Genomic DNA, 24,831 nt, shown 5'->3' on the forward strand with positions numbered 1-24,831 from the left:
TTAAAAATAATAATAAAGAATAAAAGCATTTCCTCAATTTACCTCTTGGTAAGCAGCTTCTTTCTCTCGGAGTTTTCTTTCAAGTTTTCTTCGTTCATAAGCATCTTCCTCATCCTCTTCTCGGTCACGCTTCTTGTCTTTCTCTCTCTCTCGTTCCCGTTCTCTTTCTCGTTCTCGCTCTCGCTCTCGTTCTCTCTCTCGCTCCCGTTCTCTCTCTCTCTCTCTTTCTCGCTCCCGTTCCCTTTCACGATCTCTGCTCTTTTCTCTATATAAACCAAAGATTTTAAAAATCTGTCAGTCTTTCAGTTTTCCTTTATAAACCAAGGGAAAGGAAGGCAACATATATTACAAAATAATACAGAAACTCATAGGCCAGAATTTAGCACCTGATTTCTGCAGAACTGTAAACTTCTCTGTATTTATCAGGATGATACACTGTAACTCTAATCTCAAATTCTGAATTGCATTTTAAATTCCATGTTAATGCTTATCAGTATCTCAGAAAACAAACACAGCTGGACATAAGAAATATAAAGGGCTGACAAACATGTTAAAAGACAGCCTTCGTCATTAGTGATCAAGGAATAAAGGTGTTGGCAAAGGTGTGGAGAAAGAGCATTTTGGCATATTGCATGGATAAATTAGATCTATACTACTGGCAACGAAAAGTTTTCAAATATTTGAGAGTGGTAAAACCAAACTGCAGAATATACATAGTATGATGACATGGATCTAATTAAATTTAATACAGTGTTTATGGATTCACATCCATGGTAAAAGTATGTATACACTGATTGTATATATGTCAAATTCTTGATAATGGTTACTCAAGAGGACAACAGCTATTCCAGAAGAGGAAGAAAGGGAAGGATTTTAAAGCCCAATAAAGATTAAGGACACCGGATTTCTAGTTCCAGCAACTGATGGGACTGCCTAAAAGTGGACTTCCTTTCAGCTACAAACAGGTAAAAATCTGCAACACAGAAACATATTATCTGAAAACCAGCCTGGGAGAAAAAGGTGAGCTTTTCTTCTTTCCCCACTTTCTTCCTTTGTTCATTTCTGCTTTACTCCTTCCTGAGGAATTTGAGGTGATTCATCCAACAAAGTCAATTTAAGAAAGAAAAAAACTTAAAAGCAATGTAAAATTACAAGGAGTCCTAAACTGAGAGCTAGGGGAGTTGTGGCCATATGGGCTATAGGACCAAGGAAAGACAACTGGCTCAACGCAGGGGTGCTAGTGATCATCTCCCAGGACGCAGGACCTCAATGAAATGGTAAACAGAAAAGATGCCCCAACAACCCAGGGAGAAAAGAGGGACTCATGTCTGCGCACAACACTGGATGGACAGTGGCTGTGCTCTGGGTCTGTGTATAAACTAGCTTCAGCTAGAAATTAACCCTGAAGTTGAACACTATTACTCGCCTGGGCTGAGGAAGTCCTCCCCCGGCGAATATAAACCGTGTAGAGACTGCCCACCCACAGTTCTACTAAAGCATCAGTGAACGGTAACTTCCACCAAGCCTTACCTCGATCGACTCCGATCCTTGTTCCGATCCGAGCTCCGTTCCCGATCGCGGTCTCGGTCTCTCTCACGGTCCCGGTCCCGGTCTCTCTCTTTTGTCCGGTCACGATCCCTATCTCGTTCTCGTTCCCGCTCCCGTTCCTTCTCTTTTTCTCGTTCACGTTCTCTTTCCCTTTCTCGTTCCCGTTCTCGCCTTTCTCGTTCCCTTTCACGCTCCCTCTCTCTTTCTCTCCGTTCTTTCTCAATTTCCTGTCTTTCTTTCTCCTTTTTGCCTTTCTCTTCTTCCAGTTTCTAGAAACCAATAAAAGTACTTTTAGAGTTAACTCTGTAGCTCCAGTATTCAGATATTTCCCGGCGCAATGCCCAACATAAGGAACAAAAACAACCAAACCACTGGCACTTTAATATTAAGTACTTGTGGTTTTACTGGACAAATTAAGCTGAAGCAATCACAACACTAAATAGATTGCGTGCAAACCCATATACTCTACACAGACCAGGAATCTCCAATCTTGGATGCTGGGAGATTGTGTCAAGTGTGGTTGGCCACTCAATGATTATTTACTAACTAAATGACCATGAGGAATGTGTTGATTGGTAGTAATTTCTAGAAATATAATCCCTTAGCTAAAATGTAATTCCCCTCATTATGAAATTTTCTGTAAATCAGTGTGACTACTGATTTACTATTGATACTAAATATAACCCCAGACTTCCCATTACCTACAGGTTACTACTTAAAGATTTCCAAGGGGAGGTGGGGGAGGAAGAGTCAGGTTGCTGTAATACAACTAATCTTCTACCCACTGGTTTGCCCACCCTCCAAAAGATAAGCTGAATTCAGCCAATAGTTGCCCTATTATCTAAATGGAAACGTTTACTCCCACCATTACAAGATGGATAGCCCACCAAATACAAAAAGTCTGAAAATCACTCACTTCAAGCAAAAATGTACATAACTGTAATATTCTCATTTCATTTAATTTTAAAAGCAACATATTTATGCCCATTATGCCTATAAGACAATAAAATATATCAACAGTGATAAATCCATCCTTGGAAGGAACGATTGCATATGAACTTACAGATGCTGTGCTAGGACATGGATCGCCAACACTGGATTAACCTTGCCTACAAGCTATGTTTCTGGGAGGAAGAGCAAGTACATGGTTCACAAATAAACCAAATAACAAAGTCAGACCAAGTTTGTACCCTGACAAGATTACCAGTGTACCACACGGTTTCTACACAAACTCAGGAAAAAAAAAAAACAAAAACAAAAACAAACAAAACAAAACCAAAAAAAAACCCAAACAGGAAAAACAAAACAAAAACAAAATACATTTATCCCTTTGGTTCCATGTTTAGTGTCACCGAAATGAAATTTAAACTGCAACAATAAAATGTGCATTCTTTTGTCTTTTCTCAGTCATGTAAAGCATTTAAAACAACTTTAAAAAGTAATCTTACCTGTTATACTTTTTCTCTTGTTCATGGCTCAGAGAACTGATAGAGGATTATGAGAGAAAAACTAATGCATGAGAAATCAATATATTCAGCTGCTGTGCCAGTCTATATCAAAGGAGAATGTAGGCAAAGCCAATACTGAATACACTGAAGTTACAAAGAGAAGAGAAAAGAAATGACAGGAAGAGGACAGAAACTGAAAGCTATTTAAAGGGGCGAATTCTAATTTCTGAAACAGTTCTAAAGAACTATAAAAATTTATATTATAAAATGAGGCTAACTACGTAAAACTTACCTCAGTGTCATACACTTATAAAGAAATATTTATTTCTGAGATAATACTTACAGATTTATTTTAGCTGTTCCAATAATAATTGGCTTTATAGAATTTAATTTTTACTTTTGCTTATTCACTGTATTACTTATTTCTTAGTAGTGTATACTTCCACTTATGTAAATAATAATTTGTTTCAGAACTCATTTCTAAAGTTTTGTTCTAAGTAAATGAACAAGTGAGTGAATCTGGACCACACTGAATGCATTTCTAAAAAAGACTATGTATGCGGTTAAGTAGATGCACACATACGTACGTATATATATTTTAAGACAAAGACTAAAGAAAGAGAAAATAAAAGTGAGTCTAAAAAGATGTAAGGAAGTAATGAAATCATGAAGAGGAAAGGAGAGAAAAAAAAATCATAAATCTTACCTTATTCTCTCTTCAGACTCGTCCGTGCTGTAAATGGACGCCCCCTGCCACGCTGATACCCTGACAGTCCGTGGTTATTTAATAAACTCATACCAAAACATGCAAAGGTTCACTGAGCTCATTTTTTGTTACTGGAGTTTCAAATGTTCCCTTTAACCATACCACCCAACAAGAAGAACTGTTTTTCATTTTCATCTTTTTTTTAAAGTACATTTTGGAAAAAACATCCTCCCCGCCCCCATAGTGAAGTAAGTCTAAGGCAGTCAAATGCCTGGCAGCTTCTCAAACTCTGAAGCAATCATCTTTTGAATTATATTCTTAAAAACACAATTTTCTCATATACTGTACCAATGACATGACAGGGTTTAACAAATAACAACAAGGGGGTAAACCACACACACAACTGTATACCATTTTCAAGCTTACTCAGACCCTGAATTTGAGTACTGGAACCTAACCAAAAGTATTCCTCGAAAATTACTTCCCACGGACTACCTTTTAAACTCAAAATTAATTTGGGAAAATTTTATTTGTGCTTTTAGACATACTTAATTCCTGAAAAAGCACTGTGTATGTGAGCTAGGGCTGGGCATCGGGATAATAAGTGTTCAGCAGCACTGATTCAATGACACTGTCAACATGGGATTTTGAAAGCAGTAAGAAAAAGTTTAAGGTTAAATAAAGAAAAGATGAACACTTAACATTTCACTGAGTTAAAGATCACTCAGTCTTTAGAGTAAAAACCAGTAACATCTTATTATCTCTAACAACAAAATACATTACATGCCGTGTTTGCATTTTACCGTTCATAAGCATCACCTTCAACACCAGCGAACATTCACAGATGCACTGTCATTGAGAGAAGCTTTCAATAGGCAAAACTCGTGAGTGGGATTTACTATGCACAAATACCCATTTCCAAGCCAGTTACCCCTTTGCATATTTTTCTGAGGGGGCATCCATAAATATAATAAAAAACAGAAGCTCATACTTACATCCTATTCCTTGTTACTTTCCAAGCTGAGAGTTTCATCTTGCATTAGTCACCATATGATCTCTATCATAATGGTGGGGGTCAATGAATAGATTAGCTTTATGGGAATTTACAGTTCTTCCATGCATCTAAAATTTGGTAAGTCTGGTAACCACTGACCTACTTTTTAAAATCTCCCCCTCTCAACTTAAATCTACACAAATATATATCTTAAATTTTAATCTCAGCTCTAAAGAAAAGATTTTCCTAAGATTAAGTTAAATAACTGCCCCAGAAATAAACTACAGTGTAGGTTATCCTGCTGCCCCACTGAATCTAATGTAAATCTGACCTTGATGTTTATGTTAAAATCTAAAAATAAAATTAACTTTTATTATTATTAAAGTGAGATGACTGCAGAGTAGTCAGTAACTGAAAAAACTAAGTACAATATGTCCAGGACCACTTTAATATGGTATTGTTCTTCTGTTTCTTTGTCTCTAAATATTAATTAACCTATAAAAAGCACTTAAATTATATTCTAATGTAAGGTTGATTTTTTTTTCTTTTTGTCTGTTTGCTTTGGGTTCTGTAAAAAGTCTAGATTGGTATCAAGTAAAAAAACCAAGAATACTACCTTGTGTGTGTCTCTGAATTTGCTGATCTCTCTGGATATCAGGTCTCTTTTGTCTTCTTCCATTTCTATAGCATTTATATCCTCCTAAAAAAGACAGAAGGGATAGGAGAGAATACATTAAAGATTAATCCACATCAAAACAGATACTAAAAGATATTTTGTACCATCTTACAAAAAAGACAATAATTTATATAGTATAAAAAACTAGTGATCTAAGTCAAATAGTGAGAAATCAGATGAAAAAGAATCACAAGTCTGGCCAATAGCAATAAACATTTATTGTCAGTGTCTTGTAATGTAAACGAACCTTAGTGATGAGTGGGTAGGGGATCAGTGGGGCCACTGGAAATCTGCGGAAAATCTGCGGAAAAATCCACAAAGATTTAAAAAAAGAGCAAGAGTTTTCATTATTCTGCACAACAATTCACTGTATGTTTATAATGTAAGCAAAGTAAGATTTCTGTGACATTTCTTGATTTCAAATTACTTAATAAAGAAGATTTCACTTACTCTCTTTAACACCTCTTGTCACCTACCTCCTCACCCTCCAACCACCTCAGGCAAGGGAATAAGGAAAGTCTCACACTAGCTAGACTTTTTCCTTCATCCTCTGGAAATAATCATACCAACAAAATTTACCCATAATTCCTGCCATTGAGCAGGAGCTCTTTGAGCCTCTCCTCCAAACACCTATCAAACAAATACTCTAGCTACTTTCTCCTTTCTTGGTAATGCCGGGGAGGAAGAACGAGCTCTACAAACCTCAATTACTCTATACCTAATGGACTACCAATTCCCATTCCCAATGACTGGCATTTTACTAGACAGGTTTTTATTACCACATGAGGAAAAACAAGCCAAGTAATAAAAATATATTTGGCCACAAAGCAAACTGAAGATAACCTAATAAGGGACTCAAATTCAAAATAAAATGAACCATAACCACCCAATACTAAAAACCATACTATATGATTCATGGTACTTTTCATGGCACATAAAATCCATGCACACAACACACTCCCAATATTTTTAAAGAATACTCCCCACAATTTCTCTAAATTTACCCAAAAGAAATGAATGTTAAAAACAAAACAAAACAAACAAACAAACAAAAACATTTTTGGGGTACCTGGGTAGCACAGTCAGTTAAGGTTCAACTCATGGTTTCAGCTTAGGCAAGCCCTGCTTGGGGCTCCAAGCTAGGGACGGAATCTGCTTGAAATTCTCCCTCTGCCTGTGCCCCTCCCCCTCAAGCTCGCTCACACTCTCTCTCAAACAAATAAATCTTTTTTTTTTAAGATTTTACTTATTTATTTGACAGAGATCACAAGTAGGCAGAGAGGCAGGCAGAGAGAGAGAGGAAGAAAAGCAGGCTCCCTACCGAGCAGAGATCCCCATGTGGGGCTCCATCCCAGACCCCTGGGATCATGACCTGAGGCAGAGGCTTTAACCCACTGAGCCACCCAAGTGCCCCTCAAACAAATAAATCTTTAAAAAATTTTTTTTTCCTTTAACCTTGACTCCCTACTATTCAATTAGCTTAGGCTGGCAAAAAGTAATAAAATATAATACACTGGGGAGGAGTGTTTCATCTTACCCTACTCTTCAACTGCCCTCCAATTAGAAGTTCAACTGCAGGGGTGCCTAGGTGGCTCAGTGGGTTAAAGCCTCTGCCTTTGGCTCAGGTCATGATCCTGGGGTCCTGGGATCGAGCCCCGCATCGGGCTCTCTGCTCTGCAAGGAGCGTGTTTCCTCTTCTCTCTCTGCTTACCTCTCTGCCTACTTGTGATCTCTCTGTCAAATAAATAAAATCTTAAAAAAGAAGAAGAAGAAGAAGAAAAAGTTGTTGTTCAACCGCAGTACTGTCCATAGAGGGAATGCGATGTGGTTTAGAACAAAAGATGGCAAGATTTAAAGAATGGGTAAAAATCTTCAGTGAAGGGTATCTGGTGTGTTGCTTGAAGCAGAGATAGAACAATATCCAGGAGTAAGGCAAAACAAAGCCAGCCCCTTACAGCCAAAAAAACAAAACAAAACTGAACAAAACAAAACTTCCTTTGTCCCTTAATATCAGCATCTACTTCGTGAGTCAAGGGCTTTTTCCTTATGTAATTTGAATCCACAGATAAACATAAGCATCCATGCCAGTATATTTCAAACATATAAAACACAAACATGTTGGTGAAAAGAGTGAGTTACTTGATAAAACATGGTCAAATTAGGTTTAACAGTATATTGTGTTAAATCTTAAGTCATTTTCTCCTTGAAAGTTGCAACGCATTGAAAGCACAAGCGTGACACCACAGAAAGTAAACCACAGAAAGGACTATTGCCAGAAATCTGTAACACATACGTCCTCCTTCTTCTCCTTCTTCTTCTTCCTGGGGTGAGAGTCAGATTCCTGGGAGGGGGCATTGAGCTCACTGGAGTATTCTCGAATTAAAACTTCAATGGCCCCTTTGATCATCTGATCTCTTCTCTTTGTTTCTTCATCTAGGGCTTCTTCATCATCATTCGTGACAGTTTCTGGCCTCGCAGTCTTTAAACAAAAACAAAAAAACAAAGCAAGTTCAGGGGAGTGAAGAGGAAAAAGAAATCCAAAAAAAAAAAAATAAAAAAAGAAAGAAAAAATAAAATCATTCTAAAATAAGTCAGTACACAAAGCAAACATTTTTTCTCTAAAACATCTGTGTCGTCCTATTAAATGCAGACTTGGCTCTGTTCTTAACTTCAAAAAACTACATTTCATTTACTGATTTTTCTTAGATACTGATACTTCATCATTTTCTTTTCCTTTTTTCCTTTAATAGCTAATATTCTATCCTCTGACCAGTTACAGGGAGATCAAACCACAATACAAACACACTACACAACATACCTGCCAAGCTTTCAGTTTTTCAGATTCTTTCTCAAATACTTCCACAAACTAATGACGGTTACTAAATTAACCAAAATACAGTTGAAAATTTCATTATGTGAAAAAAGCAGAAATACAGTTCTATGTACACTGTAACAGCCACCATTTAAAATTTTTAAAATGTATGTGTAGGTTAACAAATGTAAAATACCAGGCAGCTATATACAACAAAACGCAAGCATCAAAAAAACACAAACAAAAAGGCGAGCATCTGACCTGCCAAGGGCTGAACAATGTCATCTTTTCCTGCTCTGTGGGAATGTGGGTATACCACTTACAAAAACCATATACTTATATACTTAGAAGAAACCAACTCTAAATACTGCCCAAGTATTTCTCCCATGACCTGCACATGTAATGTTATAAAAAATAACACGAAATTCATGTGGTAATGCTTCTCACAAGTAAGTGACTATTTGTAGGACTTTGTTTTTTTAAAAGACTAACGTAACTGTATTGCTGTGAAAAAAAAATTACTGACTTCCGACATACTATACGATTCTCCTTCCTTTTATCTTAGATTTAAGGCCCCTGGTTAAGGAATTAATTCAGTTCAAACTACACAACTTAGAGAATAACCTCAAAACTCTGGATAATTTCATTACTCTCAACCAGTCTTTTTTTAAAATTAGGAAAGATGGGCAAGTATTACAAGCAACAAGATAAAGACATGTACAAAACTTTTTGTAATTTTAAACTATACACATATACATCTTACGGTACTTATCAGTTTAGTTGGTAAACATATGCCATGTGCATTTTCAGATACAAATAAGACAATGCTCTTCTGCATAAATACTGGCTCTTGCATGGCACAATGTATGCAGCTATATGAGATAGTTGCATGCATTGTGGCTCCTGAATACAACTTAGCAGTGATTTCATAATTTCATAAGTCTGAAAGCTATCTCTAACAGATACTAATTCAATAGGTATTTATTTCTTGATTTGCTGAACAAAATTTTTTTATTTAAAAATATTTTCTTGGGGCGCCTGGATGGCTCAGTGGGTTAAAGCCTCTGCCTTCAGCTCAGGGTCATGATCCCAGGGTCCTAGGATTGAGCCCCACATCAGGCTCTCTGCTCAGCAGGGACCCTGCTTATTACCCCTCTCTCTGTCTGCCTCTCTGCCTACTTGTGATCTCTCTCTCTGTCAAATAAATGAATAAAATCTTTAAAAATATCTTCTTGAGTTGCCTTGGTGGCTCAATCAGTTAAGTGTCTGCCTTCAGCTCAGGTCATAATCTCAGGGTCCTGGGACTGAGCCCAGCATCTGGCTTCCTGCTCAGCGGGGAGTCTGTTCTCCCTCTCCCTCTGCTCCACTTCTACACTCTCTCTGTCAAATAAGTAAGTAAAAGTAATTGCTACACCCAGCATGGGGCTCAAACTTACAACCCTGAGATCAAGAGCTTCATGTTCTACTGAGCCAGCCATGCACCCCTGGTTCAACAAATTCTTAAGAGCCTACTGTGTGTGCAAGATACTATGCTAGAAGCCAAAAATAATTCGATATTGGAAAAAGAAATCACCTTGCCCCGAAGCATTTAGCAAATATAAGCAGTTAACTTCAAGTCAAGTCATAATGTGCAGTATTTTAAAACTACTCTGAGTTCCTTACTCTTCATCTAATCTTTCTTTTTTTAAAGTTAGCTCCACGCTGGGCATGGAGCCCACAGAGGTGAACTTATATCCCTGAAAACAAGAGTCGGACACTTAACCAACTGACCCATCCAGGCACCCCTTTATCCAATCTTCTTCTGCCAACTTACTACTTGGTATGTTGGATAAAAATGAGCAGCTTCACCCAAGGATTGTAAATATCTGTTAAAATTATTTACCAAAAACATTGTAAACTATAATTGTGGTGATAAGTTTTTATTTTAAACCAATAATATATCCCAAGAAGGTCTTTATGCAGCTTTTACAAAAATCCCCTCAATAATACTATGCTTCTCCACAGGTTTTAAATGAAAAAATTAACCCAACACTAACTTGCACTGAAACTTAGGTCCTAAGACACACATGGGCCAATTCAACCCAAACCCTCAGCTACTGATACCTAAATTCTTTATTATGGAAATATACTGTATGAGAGAGCATCAAGTCTGTCATCAGCATTTTCCCCACATGCTAAATTCCTATCCATGAACCCTCAACATCTCCATGCTTCTCAAAGCATAAAGGCAGAAACCGGGTGGGGTGCCTGGGTGGTTCAGTCAGTTAAGTGCCTGCCTTCAGCTCAAGTCATGATTCCAGGGTCCTGGGATGGAGTCCCAGCCTTGCATTCCTGCTCAGCGGGGAGTCGGCCTCTCCTTCTGCCCCTCCCCCAGCACTTGTGCATACACATGCTCTCTCAAATAAATAGAACTGTTAAAAACAAAGAAAAAGATAAAAGTGGGATTATATGAATCTGAAGGCCTAGTCATTTAAAAATACTCATAAGCCCCCAAATTCCCCACCACCACCATCTTAAATCAAATATAAGTATCAGTACAGCTAGTCTTACCTAAATTAGAAATAAAGCAGTTGGAATGAAGGAATTCACATCACCTTCTGAATAACTACTGCTCCTTGATCCATAGGGGAAATGTACATTTTTAGAAGGAGAGCTTATTAGCTGAAGTCTCTTACCCAATTGTTAATGTAAGAAAACCAAAAATAATCAGATATATCACAGAAGGAAAAGTTTGTGTTTCTTTTTTAGTCCAAGAGAACTACACAACTACTTGTGTTCTGTGTTCTGACTGACAGGAAAATGCCTGACTCAAGCACCACCACACAAGCCCCTCGAGGTCTCTGCTCACATCATCCATCTTAGGTCACTGTTTTCCAGACTTCTCCCAACAATCAACAATCAAGAAGAAAGAACAATACCCTCTCATATTTTATCTTGAAAAATCATGACAAATTTGTCATCTAGTTCCACAACAGTTATACATGCTTAAGTTATTTGAAAACAAATTTTTATCTGACACAACAGCTAAACTTTTTCTTTTTACCAATATCGTTAAGTTAAATGGACATACCAGCAGATTACATCATGTCTGCTTGTGGCTTCAAGTATCTCTGGGCACCATGCCATGCACACCCAGAAGTCATGTCTGTTAATGTTTTAAATTTCATCTGTTTTGAAATAATTGTTCTATTTTTACTGGAGGTAGCTCCAATTCCATTTTTCCCTCATGCCATTTTTGAAGATATAAACAGATTTAAATCATGGTTCCTCTCACTAATAGTGATTACAAATTAAAGTTACACAATTGTGCATTTCCTTATTTACATATACAGTGAAAGTCATTTACTTCATGTTCAGAGTACATTATTTGCAATGTTACAAATCAAACCACCTCACCAGTTGATGATTAAACAACAGAGGGGGAAAAAAAGACCCTCAGGGAATTACATAAAAACTGTGAAGACATTAATTTCATTTAATTCCACCCTTTATTTTAAATAATTCGGCTACCACTACAAGGAAAATCTGGAAAAGTCTTATTTCAGACAGTTGTTTTTTTGATGTGACAGGCTACACTGCTCATCTGCGATCTAATTGATATTATACAGAAACTGCATATTATTATTTCTTTGTAAAGCTAGATAAAGACAGAATGATCATCAGGTGAACAATGTAACTGCAACTGATACTCAATGAAGGATCATTCCATTCTTACTACGGGCAAGACACTGTCTTAGGTTCTGTGCAAGTTCAAGAGGAAGACACACAGTCTGTGAACTTACTTGCCGTTTCTATCTTATAATCAGATATGGAAATAAAGCAGGATATAAGGGGTGTGAGAGACAGAGATACCAACAAGGTATGTTATAAAGTACTGACCTAACAGCAGTAAAAACCTGGGAACAAAGTGGGAAGAGGAATTAATTCTGCCTGAGAGAAATCGAAGGTAGGACTGACGCCGGCTATCCGAATTAAATAGCATTGTAATTAGAACTATATAGACAGAATTGCAACGGGGAGCTTGAATGGGCACCAAGGACATGAGATGTCAGCAAAGAACCAAAGAAGTTTGTAGGGATACATGACGGACACATGCAGAATGACTAATAAGAAAAAGCAGAACGGAAGACTGAATAAGCCTTGAATGCCATACTAAGAATATGGACTTTATACTCTAAGAAATTCAAAATCATTAAGGATGCATGAAAAGCGGGTTGATATAATTAGTTTTAGAAATAAAGGCAGTGGGGCGCCTGGGTGGCTTAGTTGTTAAGCATCTGCCTTCAGCTCAGGTCATGATCCCAGAGTCCTGGGATCGAGCCTTGTATCAGGATTCCTGCTTGGGCTTCCAACTAGGCGGGAAGCCTGCTTCCCTGCTTCCCGCCTAGTTGGAAGCCTGCTTCCCTCTCTCCACCTCCCCTCTCTGTGTTCCCTCTCTCTGTGTCTCTGTCAAATTAATAAGTAAAACCTAAAAAAGAAATGTAAGCAATGCTTTAATAGATGAGAGAAAACAAAATGCAGAGAATCAGTTAAAATATTATTAGAAGTACAAAAAAAGATACAATTTAAAAAAGCTAATTATAGAATACTTAGAACTCAATCCTGTATTAATAAAAGAAAAACAAATTCATATATTCCAATTAAAAACTATATTCATACACAGAAAAAACTCTGGAAGAATATGCAACAAAAATGTCTGCAGTGGTTCCTAATGGTGATGGGATTACAGTGGTACCTAATTCCTTCTTTATAGCTTGCTTTATGAATTTTTTACAAAGAATATACAATGTTATTTGGAAAGGAGGGAGGGTTAATACCAAGAAAGCTGTTTCTATTTCCAATGAGAATGAAAACCTTAAAACAGCAAAAAGGATTTTTTGGTTTTTTGTAGAAACAATAAAGTAACAATAAACCTACTTTAAATCCATCACGATTGAAATTCCAAAAGGTAATAGGAAATACACCAGGTTTTTGTTATTTTTTGTTTTGTTGAAAAACAGTAATGATATATACAACACAACATGTGAAAATTTCTTTTACTTTATCTTCGTTTAATATGGCCGCCAATCTGAGGTAAGTAAAAAGACTTATTTTCATTTATTTTAGAACTTTTTTTTTCAAGGCTCCACGCCCAGCACTGAGCCCAACACAGAGCTTGAACTCATGACCCTGAGCTCAAGACCTAACCTGAGATCAAGAGTCAGATGTGTTAACTTGTGTACTTCTAAAACAGAAGGCAACTAATTAAAATTAATGTGTAGGTTGAAATATATTTTGTTGTACTTACTTACAAAGCTGCCTTAATGAATTAGCTCTGTTTGGAATAGTCTGTACCAGTGTGTTCTCTGGCAAGTTAACCTTGTCCAGCCTCCCTCACTACCTTCATACCAACCTGGAACAAGCAAACCAACAGTCATCCACCCATTATGGGTAGATAAAAAGTTGAAAGTAACTATAAGCTATAAAAATACCCTCCTGCATTTTAGCCACAAGGACATATTATGATGAGGATGATCCTGGGAAGCCCCATAGCAGATTCACTTATAAGAAGTATTTACACTGGAAGAACACAGTTGGCCTAGAAAGATAACACTGTAGAAACATACCCCATTAGAAGCTTTCTTCTTTGCTTTCCATTCATCTAGTTGTGCCTTTGTCTTTGCATCAACTTTAACAAGGAGCTTCTTTTCTCCAATCTGCAGGTCATGCAATAACCTGAGCGCGCGGAGGGTAGACTCGGGTTCCTTATACTCACAGAAGCCAAAGGCTAAAAACGGATGTAAAGAATTACTGAAATATCAATACAGTTGTGAAAACAAAATATTTATGGACAATTAAAATCATCAGAGACCAAATGTTCTACTAGCAGAATTACTCATGTTGTCACTCCTCCCTTTCCTTCAATTACCCTTGATCATTTTATCTTTAGCACCCTCAAATCATGACAAGAAAAAAAGAAAACAAAAACAGGGGAAAGAAAGAAAAATTCTAATCAAGCAAACTGCTACCTATTAGAAGTGCTAATATTTACCAGAACAACAGATTTCATAACTGAGTCTTTTATTTCCTGAATCCATTCCATCAGATCTCCTGAGCTAGTGACAACAGCCTCCTTAAACCTATCATAAGAACTTCCTTTTTTTTAAATAGGATACTTCTGTTTTTTAAGATTTATCTACTTATTTTAGAGACAGTGTGGGAGAATGGTGCACGCCTGTGAGCACAGGAGGAGGGGAAGAGGAAAAGAGGAAAGAATCTCAGGCAAACCACCCCCCACCCCCCCACCCCTGCCGTGAGGAGGCAGACACAGATGGAAGCCTTACCAACTGAGCCACCAAGGCACCCCACAAGCACTTTTCAATTCTGAGAAGTTAAACTACAAATGTACTGACCTTTCATCCTCACAGTAAGTTTAATCTTTCTCTTTTTTAATTTTAGTAACTAGTCTCACCATTATTACCATGCCTTTAAACCAGAGATATTAGAACAAACACTTTAAAGGAGTAATCTAGGGGCACCTGGATGACTCAGTGGGTTGAGCCTCTGCCTTCGGCTCAGGTCATGATCTCAGGATCCTGGGATTGAGCCCCGCATTGGGCTCTCTGCTCAGTGGGGAGCTTGCATTCCCCTTTCTCTCTGCCTGCCTCTCTGCCTACTTGTGATCTCTCACTCTCTGTTAAATAAAATTTTTAAAAAATTTTTAAATTAAAAAAAAAAAAAGAGTAACCTAAAAATTGAAAATAAAACAAACGAATCAAAATATGTAGAGTTAAGGACGCAAACACACAGAGATGAACTATTCAGAGTGATTTTAAAACAACAAATTTGACCACAGGTTTTTTTGAGTGATGTATCTTAAGACAAAAGACTTGCCAATTAAAAAGAAAATTTCTATAATCATATTGTTGATGATTAACAGTCTTAAACCTTTGTACATGAAATATGAGATGAAGCAAACCCATAATTAATTTAATAGTCTATCATCCCAATGTCCTTGAAACTAAGGATTTTCAGTATGGCGGGGGGGAGAAGATACATTACAGAAAAGGTTAAATAAAAACCTTTAAGTCCTGAATGTAAGCTAATGTGCACTGGAAAAACATAAAGGCAAAGACTAAACAAGTGTTTGTTTGTTTTTTAATATTTAAGTACTTGCTAAACCACCGTGAGGCTCGAACTCATAGCCCCAAGATCAAGAGTTTCACTGCCCAAGATCAAGAGCTACACGCTCCTTAACTGAGCCAGCGTGGCTCGCCAAGACTGAACAAGTCTTATGAGGATACCTAATTTTAGTTGGTGGTTTTTTAAAGCATTTCCCAGTAAACAGAACCAGAGTTCCTTAAAGAAATGGCTAATCCTAAGCATGGGACAGAAAAACTTCTATGGGTGCCTGAGTGGCTCAGTCCTCATGGTTCTGCCTTCAGCACAGGTCATGATTCTAGTCTTCTGGGATCAAGCCCCGAATCAGGCTCCCTGTCCTATGGGAGGCCTGCTTCTCCCTCTCCCATTACTTTTGTTCCCTCTCTAGCTGTCTCTCTTTCAAATAAATAAATAAATAAAATCTTCAATAAAAAGAAAACAGGGAAAGAAAAAACTTCTAGATGACTTTATAGAGCTAACTTAAAACAATTTAAGCTTCACTAGCGAGAATGACAATTCTTATTAAATGTAAGAAACTGAATATGCTTCAATCCTTAAGTTCAAATGCTTCTTAAAAAATGTCATTGCTGGGCACCTAGGTGGCTCAGAGGGTTAAAGCCTCTGCCTTCGGCTCGGGTCATGATCTCAGGGCTCTGGGATTGAGGCCCGCATCGGGCTCCCTGCTCAGCAAGGAGCCTGCTTCCCCCACTCTCTCTATCTGCCTCTCTGCCTACTTGTGATTTCTGTCTATCAAATAAATAAATAAATGATCTTTAAAAAGAAAAAAAAAAGTCATTGCTGGGGTGCCCGGGTGGCTCAGTGGGTTAAGCCTCTGCCTTTGGCTCAGGTCATGATTTCAGGGTCCTGGGATCTAGTTCTGCATCAGGCACTCTGCTTAGCAAGAAGCCTGCTTCCTCCTCTCTCTCCACCTGCTGCTCTGCCTACTTGTGATCTCTCTATATCCGATAAATATAATCTTTTAAAAAAAAAAAGTCACTGCTGAGGCACCTGGGTGGCACAGTCGGTGGAACATCTGACTCTTGATCTCAGCTCAGTCTTGATTTCAGAGTCATGAATTCATGCCCTGCACTGGGTTCCACACTGGGCGCGGAGCCTACTTTAAAAAAATAAGTCACTGCTTGGGGTGCCTGGGTGGCTCAGAGGGTTAAAGCCTCTGCCTTTGGCTCAGGTCATGATCCCAAGGTCCTGGGATCGAGCCTCGCATCGGGCTCTCTGCTCAGCAGGAAGCCTGCGTCCCCCTCTCTCTCTGCTTGCCTCTTTGCCTACTTGTGATCTCAGTCTGTCAAATAAATAAATAATATCTTAAAAATAAAAAAAAAAAAAAGTCACTGCTAAATGATGCTAAGGACATCAATTCATTCTTTTGAAAAATGAAAGAACCACAGCATTTACCCTGTTTTCCTTATATAAATTAATTCTGATAAGGAAGATTTGTACTTCAATGAAGGAAGTATTCTTCAAAATAGACTAGTTCATTTTGCAGCCCTCCAATGAATGAACCAATCCAGGAATAGACAACAGCTGCTACAACAAAAATTTTAAAAAATTAAAAAAACAGTGTCTCATGATGAAGAACATTGCCCTTAAAATATTCTTACAAATGAAAAACAAAAACACATGCAAACTCAAATCTGATGGAGTCTCAAGATACAAGCAGTTTACATAAAATAAAGAGGACAGAAAAGCACTGGCACATTATTCTATTAGACCTGCAATCAGCAAATCCACACTCCAGAAATGCTACTGAGCAAATGAACCACTTTCTTCCACAAAGATTTCCAAACGAAGAGAGAACTTAAAATATTAAGAGAGACTCAAAAACATGCCAACCAATTGCAATGTGCGGACTATATATGGATCCTCTATCAACTATTAAAAAAGACTTGATATTTCCAACAACTGGACATCAGAAAACGGACTCAGGATATTAAGAAAAAAAGTTAGTTTTTGAAAGTCTTATAATAGCATTTTTTAATGCTATTGTTTAATGCTATTGCTAATGTTTTTAAAAAACTCTTATGTCTTAGGCACACATGCCAAGATACTTATAGGCATAATGATGAACGCTTGGGATTTCTTAAAAAGAATATAAGGAGGAAAGGACAGAGTACAGATTAAGCACAACTGGGCATCAGTTGATAAATGTTAAAGCCAGGTGATAAGTATATAGAAATTTATTGTGTTTTAATTTTATATATGAATTTTCCCATAATAAATACTGTTTAAAGAATGCACTGTTTAAAGAATACTGAGCACCTGGGGCTCCTGGGTGGCTCAGTGGGTTAAAGCCTCTGCCTTCCGCTCAGGTCATGATCCCGGGGTACTGGGATCGAGCCCCACATCGGTCTCTCTGCTCAGCGGGGAGCCTGCTTCCCCGTTGTCTCTCTCTGCCTGCCTCTCTGCCTACACATGGTCTCTGTCAAATAAATAAATAAAATCTTAAAAAAAAAAAAAAAGAATACTGAACACCTGGGTAGCTCAGTGGGTTAAGTCTCTGCCTTCAGCTCAGATCATGATCTCAGGGTCCTGGGATCGAGCCCCGAGTCGGACTCTCTGCTCAGCAGGGAGTCTGCTTCCCCCCCACCCCGCTGCCTCTCTGCCTGCTTGTGATCTCGCTCTCTGTGTCAAATAAATAAATAAAATCTTTAAAAAAAACAAAAAAAGAAAGCACATCAAACAGGTGCTTTTATGAACAAGTATAAAAAGAACAATTTGCATCTAAGACTAACAGGTCATCTCACCACCTGTTCTGCTTTCTTCCTAAGTCGTAATTGTTGAATGTTGATCATATACTCCTGCTCTGAGAAAAAGGACTTTTCAAAATAACATTGTAAAAAAACAGTCTGAGTAATTTTTCCTCTCCTACCTCTTTCCTGTTAATACATTTCCACTTTCTAATCTCAATTCAGCTAAATCTTCCAAATGCCTTTAATCCTATTCCAGTAAGGAGGAAGACAAGAAGTGCTGACAGAATACTCCCATGGTTAAGGGCAATGAGAGCAAAACATGCAACAAGTGACTTAAGCACACAAGTTAAAATGATCTCAGTAAGAAAAAATTACCTACCTTGAAGTTTTCCAGATGCACCTTGTACTCTCTTCCAGCTCAAAACCAAGCCACATTTCTTAAAGAGAAAAATAAAACAAAAAATGATCATCACCATTTGACAAATCAACTAATCATTAATGAATGTAAGAACACAGCTGGTATTTCCACCAGGAGAAAAATACAAGCAAAAATTTGAAAAAATCGTAACACCTATTAATTTTTTAAAAATTCCCTCAATTCCGGGACGCCTGGGTGGCTCAGTTGGTTAAGCAGCTGCCTTTGGCTCAGGTCATGATCCCAGCGTCCTGGGATCGAGTCCCACATCGGGATCCTTGCTCAGCAGGGAGCCTGCTTCTCCCTCTGCCTCTGCCTGCCATTCTATCTGCCTGTGCTCGCTCTCATCCCCTCTCTCTCTCTGACAAATAAATAAAAAAAAAAATTCCCTCAATTCCCACATATCTATTATATGAAAGAAATATATAATACATCATTTAAAAGAAAAATACAAATTCTTATCTGCAGAAAATTGACTACCTTTTAGATTTTATTTATTTTGGGGGTGGGGAGAGAGTGAAAAAGAATGGGAAGAAGAGCAGAGAGGAAGGGGTAGGGAGAGAATCCCAAGCTGACTCCGAGATGGGCGAGGAGTCCGACTCCGAGATGGGCGAGGAGTCCGACTCCGAGATGGGCGAGGACTCCAACTTGGGGATCCATCTCACTGAGATTACAACTTAAGCAGAAAACAAGAGTCAGAAACTCAACCAACTTAACTATCCAGGCACCCCTTGACTACCTTTTAATAAATTAGAAATTTTACAGCATTATTTATCCTACCCAAAATGTATACATTAAAAAACCAAAATTACCAGTATTATAATATTTACTAAAAAACTACAGTCAATTCAAGTAAATACTGAGTCCCTAAAGATTATGTTTCAAAACATACATCTGTATTATAAAGAACTTTTCAAAAATATTTTTTCTTTTTTTGGGGCACCTGGGTGGCTGGCTCAGTGGGTTCAGCCTCTGCCTTTGGCTCAGGTCATGATCTCAGGGTCCTGGGATCGAGCCCTGCGGGCTCTCTGCTCAGCAGGGGGTCTGCTTCCCTTCCCTCCCCCATCTCTCTGCCTACTTGTGATCTCTCTGTCAAATAAATAAATAAAATCTTTTTTAAGAACAGATTTTAAGATCTTATTTATTTGAGAGTGAGAGAGAGAGAGACAGAGCAAGCATGAACAGGGGGAATGGCAGGAAGGGGAGAAGCAGGCTCCACACTGAGCAAGGAGCCCGATGTGAAGCTCCATCCCAGGACCCTGGCATCATAACGCAAGCCAAAGGCAGCCGCTTAACCGACTAAGCCACCCAGGTACCCCTAAAGATCTTTAAGTTTTCATTTATTTATTTGAGAGAGAAAGATTACAAGTAGGCCGGGGGGGGGGGGTAGTGTGGCTCCCTGTTGAGCACAGAGCTGGATACGGGTCCAATCCCAGGACCCTATCCCAGGACCCTGAGATCATGACCCGAGCCAGAGGCTTAACCCACTGAGCCACGTAGGTGTCCCACCCCTAAAGATTTATTTTGCCCCTAAAGATTTTTTTTTTTTTTTAAGATTTTATTCATTTGTCAGAGAGAGAGAGGGAGCGAGAGCAAGCACAGGCAGACAGAATGGCAGGCAGAGACAGAGGGAGAAGCAGGCTCCCTGCTGAGCAAGGAGCCCGATGTGGGACTCGAACCCAGGACGCCAGGATCATGACCCGAGCCGAAGGCAGCTGCTTAACCAACTGAGCCATCCAGGCGTCCCAGCCTAAAGATTTTTTTTTAAAGTAATCTCTATACCCAACGTGGGGCTCAGACTCACAACTCTGAGATCAGGAGTCGCATGTTCTACTGACTGAGCCAGCCAGGCGCCCCTTTAAACATGGAAAATTGCTTGACATGGGATGCAAAAATAACATGGGACACAGAATTCCAGACAATATAGTAAGACTTTATGTAAAGAAAAAAATTTCCATAAATCAGAAATATTAATAGGGCAGGTTGTCTGAAGAGTAAAACATTACATTTTGTTTACTTTCGAAGTTTTTAAACAATATTTCTTTGTTTTACTGAAGATATATTTATTTGAGAGAGAATGCACAAGCAGGGAGGGGGGACGAGGGAGAGGGAAAGAATCTCAAGCAGACTCCTCTGAACAGGGAGACCAACACAGGGCTTGATCCTAGAACCCGGAGATCATGACCTAGGCTGAAACCAAGAGTTGGACACTCAACCGACTACACCACCGAGGCGCCCCAAACATTATTTCTAATTATTAAAGTAAAAACTAGAAGGTTAGGGAAAAAAGTTATTTGTGGGAAATGGTAACTGAAGATTGCCTGTCAAAGCTTAGAGAATGTATGAATTTTTCACATTTCCCTTCAGAGAAACCAATAAAATGATGATTATCTAGGAATATAAAAGATAAAAATCCGTGAGGTCAAACATAAAATGGATAAACCGCAGCAGCAGTCAACAAAATTTTGAAAAGAAAAAACACAAATGCAAGGATGGGAACTCATTCAGTAGAGCAAAGAAGGCTAGAACTCCCAAGTACCTACAGATGAAGGTACTCATAAGAATTAGGCTAACTGATTCCACAACCCCAAGACATCTGGACTGGAGGTAAAATGTACACACAGCAGAGAATGGGGCTGAAGCACGAGGCTGAAAAAAAACAGGTGCTTGTGGGGTGCCTGGGAGGCTCAGTCAGTTCAGTGTCTGCCCTTGGCTCAGGTCATGGTCTCAGGGTCTGGGGATCAAGAGATCCCCAGGTTTTCTGCCCAGTGGGGAGTCTGCTTTTCCCTCTACCCCCATCCCTTGTGCTCTCTTTCCCAAATAAAATCTTAAAAACAAACAAACAAAACCAGGCGATTGCCTGACAATATGAATATAGAATAATCAAAGCCTCGAGTTCTTTTCAAGCCAACAACTTTACTCCTCACCCCTTGAGAAGACAGCCTGCAGGCTTTACAGGCAACTTAATCTCCATCCTTAGGGAAGACAGAATGAAGTTGTGTGAAGAAAGTGAAAAGAACAGGCTTCGGATCCAGAGCAGCAGATAGCTATTAAAGATCAGGATGGGACACAGAACAGGTAACGAAGAAAGTAAAAGTAGACGATACACTTCAATGCAGCCCATATAGGCAGCCAATCATATACTCACTAGGCAAGAAACTGGAAGTTTTCTAGAGAAACCAATCAGCCCTCGGGAAAAGAACTCCGTATACTAACATTCAAAACCTCTAGCTGCTGGCTAGATTACCCTACAATGATGCTCAGTATTTTAAAAACCCACCTTATACATACAAAACCTTTTCTTTTAAATTTTAATAAATCTCTACACCCAAAATGGGTCTCAAACTCAACCCCAAATCAAGAGACGTGCGCTCCACTCACTGAGCCAGCCAAGTACCCCCCAAAAACTTCAATTCCTAACTCAAATCTGAAGACAATCCTTGATCAGACATTCAAGGAATGCCTTAAATGAGAAATGAAGGGAAGCGATAAATTCAGGAATAAAGCTGAAAAACAAAACACACTGTGCTGCAGATATGTCAGGAACAGGTTTAAAAAGCGGCTCTGCAGCACCTGGCTGGCTCAGCTGGTTAAGGGTCTGGTTCTTGAGTTCAGCTCAGGTCGTTATCACAGGGTTGTGTGTTCAGGCCCAGCTGGGCATGGACCCTACTTAAAACAAACAAACAAAAAAAAAGAAAACAAAAAAAAGGGGGGGGGACAGAGAGGTTTCAACTAGGAAATATAAATGTATATATATCTCCTCCACACACCTGCACACAAATATTCGTGATACCCAAGAAGTGGAAACAACTCAATTATCCATCAACTGATGAATGGATAAATAAAACGTGGTATATCCATTAGAGAGACTATTTGGTCATAAAAAAGGAATGAGATACTGATATATGCTACAATATAGATGAAGCCTGAAAACAATATATTAAATGAAAAAAGACAAAACACGAAAAACTATATATTCTGTGATTTTGTTTATACCAGATGCCCAGAATAGGCAAATCTACACCAACAGAAAGAGTGGTTGCCATATGCAATGGGAAATGACTTATAGAATACAGGGTTTCTACTTGGGGCGATGAAAATGTTCTGGAATTTAATACAGGGTGAAGTTTGTACAAGTTTCTGAATATACTAAAACCCACTGAATTATACATTATAAAAGGATGAATCTAAAGGTCTATGAATTACATCACATAAAGATGGGTTTTTTAAAAATAATTTATTTCTTCATGAGAGACAGCGAAAGAGAGGCAAAGGGAGAAGCAGGCTCTCCGCTGAGAAGGGAGCCTGATGTAGGACTCCATCCCAGGAACCTGGGATCATGGCTGAGTTGAAAGCAGGTGCTAAACCATCTGAGCTACCCAGGTGCCCCACAATAAAGATGGTTTTTTAAAAATGTCCTCCCAGTGTTTCACCTCAGGAAATAATTGGCATAATCTTGTGAAATTGAAGAAAACATGCCCTAAGACTCAGAAATTCCACTTCGAAAAGAATACATAATAGAATTTTTTTTATGTGACTGAGGAAGACAATCACCAATAATAACACAACAAAACATAGTATCAAGATATAGAAACAGTCCATATAACCATCATTGGAAAACTGACAACCAAAGGTAAATTTCTACAATGCAACGTTATACAGCAGGAATAAATAAGTGGAGTTATATATATGTTAGGTGAAAAAAGCAATTGTGGAGTACAGAATAAAAACCTGTGAATTGTAGATTTTTATGAATACATAAATATGTAATTAAAGTAAAAAAACCGGGCCACCTGGGTGTAAGCATCCACCTTCAGCTCACGTATTGATCCCAGGGTCCTAGCATCAAGCCCCGTGTCAGGCTCCCTGCTCAGCGGAGAGCTTGTTTCTCCCTCTGCCTCTGCTGCTCCCCCTGCTGGTGCTCTCTCACTCACTCTCTCTCAAGTAAATAAAATCTTTAAAAAAATAAAAATAAAGTAAAAAATACACAAAGGAATGATAAACACCAAATTTAGGATAGTGGATGACCCTGATGATTACCTCTGTGGAAGAAAGAAGTAGGCCTGAGGGCCAACTGTAATGATTTATTTCTTTGGGAAAAACATCTGAAGCTAGTATCACAATACTGAATGCGACAAAGCTAGGTTTTGTGGTGTTTATTTTCTAAACTTTTTTTTTTTAAAGATTTTATTTACTTGAGAGAGAGAGAATGAGAGAGAGAGAATGAGAAGGGGGAAGGTTCGAGGAAGAAGGAGATTCCCTGCCAAGCAGGGGAGGGGGCCCAATGTGGAACTCAATTCTGGGACTCCAGGATCATGACCTGAGCCACCCAGGCGCGCCTAAACATGTTTTAACACAAGGTTCATACAGCTTACAAACAGAAACAGCAAGAAAATCAAGAAGGAAAAGATTTAAAAATAACTTCTCTAAAAAATAGTGGAGGGCGCCTGGGTGACTCAGCGGGTTAAGCCTCTGCCTTCGGCTCAGGTCATGATCCCGGTATACTGGGATCGGGCCCCACATCGGGTTCTCTGCTCTGCAGGGAGCCCGCTTCCCCCTCTCTCTCCACCTGCCTCTCTGCCTATGTGTGATCTCTGTCTGTCAAGTAAATAAATAAATAAAATCTTAAAAAAAAAAATAGTGGAGATTATGGAACGGAGAGGGAGTACCAGTACTCGTTTTTCATTATAAAATCATTCAGTGTTATTTCAGTTAATGCTCATTTGTCACCAAGGTAACAATTTTTCAATGAAGACAAAAAGGAAAACCACTGACTTCATGAACACAAAAGAACTTACTGTTTATCCTCAGAATAAAAACCTTAAAATTAATTAAAAGTAATTAATTCCCCACTAAATGCCAAAATCATTGTTTTAAACGCTGCCAGGGAGAGACCTGCAACAGGACACAACTCAAATGATCTCAAAACATTAACCCAGAGGTTACTTATTAATGACAAAAGGAAACAAGGTAACCTCACAACAGAGAGATGGGACCACCATGTATCTAAACTGAGCATTACCAAACGCAGGACCAAGAGACACCATATACCACTAATTATGCTGCACTGAGGACATCACCCATGAACCATTCGTACAAAAAATGCTTACTCTGAATCTATGAGCAAATAGTCAAATTCAAATCAGGACACACTGCAAAAGATCTGGACTCTTCAAAAAATGTTAATGTCATGAAAGTCATAAACAAAAAAAGCAAAAAAAAAAAAGACAGGGAGCACCTGGCTGGCTCAGTCATTAAGCCTCTGCCTTTGGCTCATGTCATGATCCTGGGGTCCTGGGCTTGAGCTCCACATCAGGCTCCCTATTCTGCTAGAAGTCTGCTTCTCCCTCTCTCACTCACCCCGCTTGTGTTCCCTCTCTTGCT

The 24,831-nt window shown here is 38.7% G+C and overlaps 1 protein-coding gene across 1 annotated transcript in view; it reads right to left on the reverse strand.

Annotated features, from left to right (window-relative positions):
• The window catches only part of RBM25 (RNA binding motif protein 25), a 57,189-nt gene that overhangs the window by 15,308 nt on the left and 17,050 nt on the right, over nucleotides 1–24,831 (reverse strand). Inside the window, exons 5-11 of the mRNA XM_059182901.1 lie at nucleotides 18,412–18,469; nucleotides 13,791–13,951; nucleotides 7,666–7,851; nucleotides 5,620–5,673; nucleotides 5,313–5,396; nucleotides 1,531–1,817; nucleotides 43–265 (exon numbers count right to left, since the gene is read on the reverse strand). Coding sequence (XP_059038884.1) covers nucleotides 43–265; nucleotides 1,531–1,817; nucleotides 5,313–5,396; nucleotides 5,620–5,673; nucleotides 7,666–7,851; nucleotides 13,791–13,951; nucleotides 18,412–18,469 — 1,053 coding nt within the window. The remainder of the gene's footprint in view (nucleotides 1–42; nucleotides 266–1,530; nucleotides 1,818–5,312; nucleotides 5,397–5,619; nucleotides 5,674–7,665; nucleotides 7,852–13,790; nucleotides 13,952–18,411; nucleotides 18,470–24,831) is intronic.

This window comes from Mustela lutreola, chromosome 7 (genome assembly GCF_030435805.1).
Source record: "Mustela lutreola isolate mMusLut2 chromosome 7, mMusLut2.pri, whole genome shotgun sequence".
Classification (NCBI taxonomy): Eukaryota; Metazoa; Chordata; class Mammalia; order Carnivora; family Mustelidae; genus Mustela; species Mustela lutreola.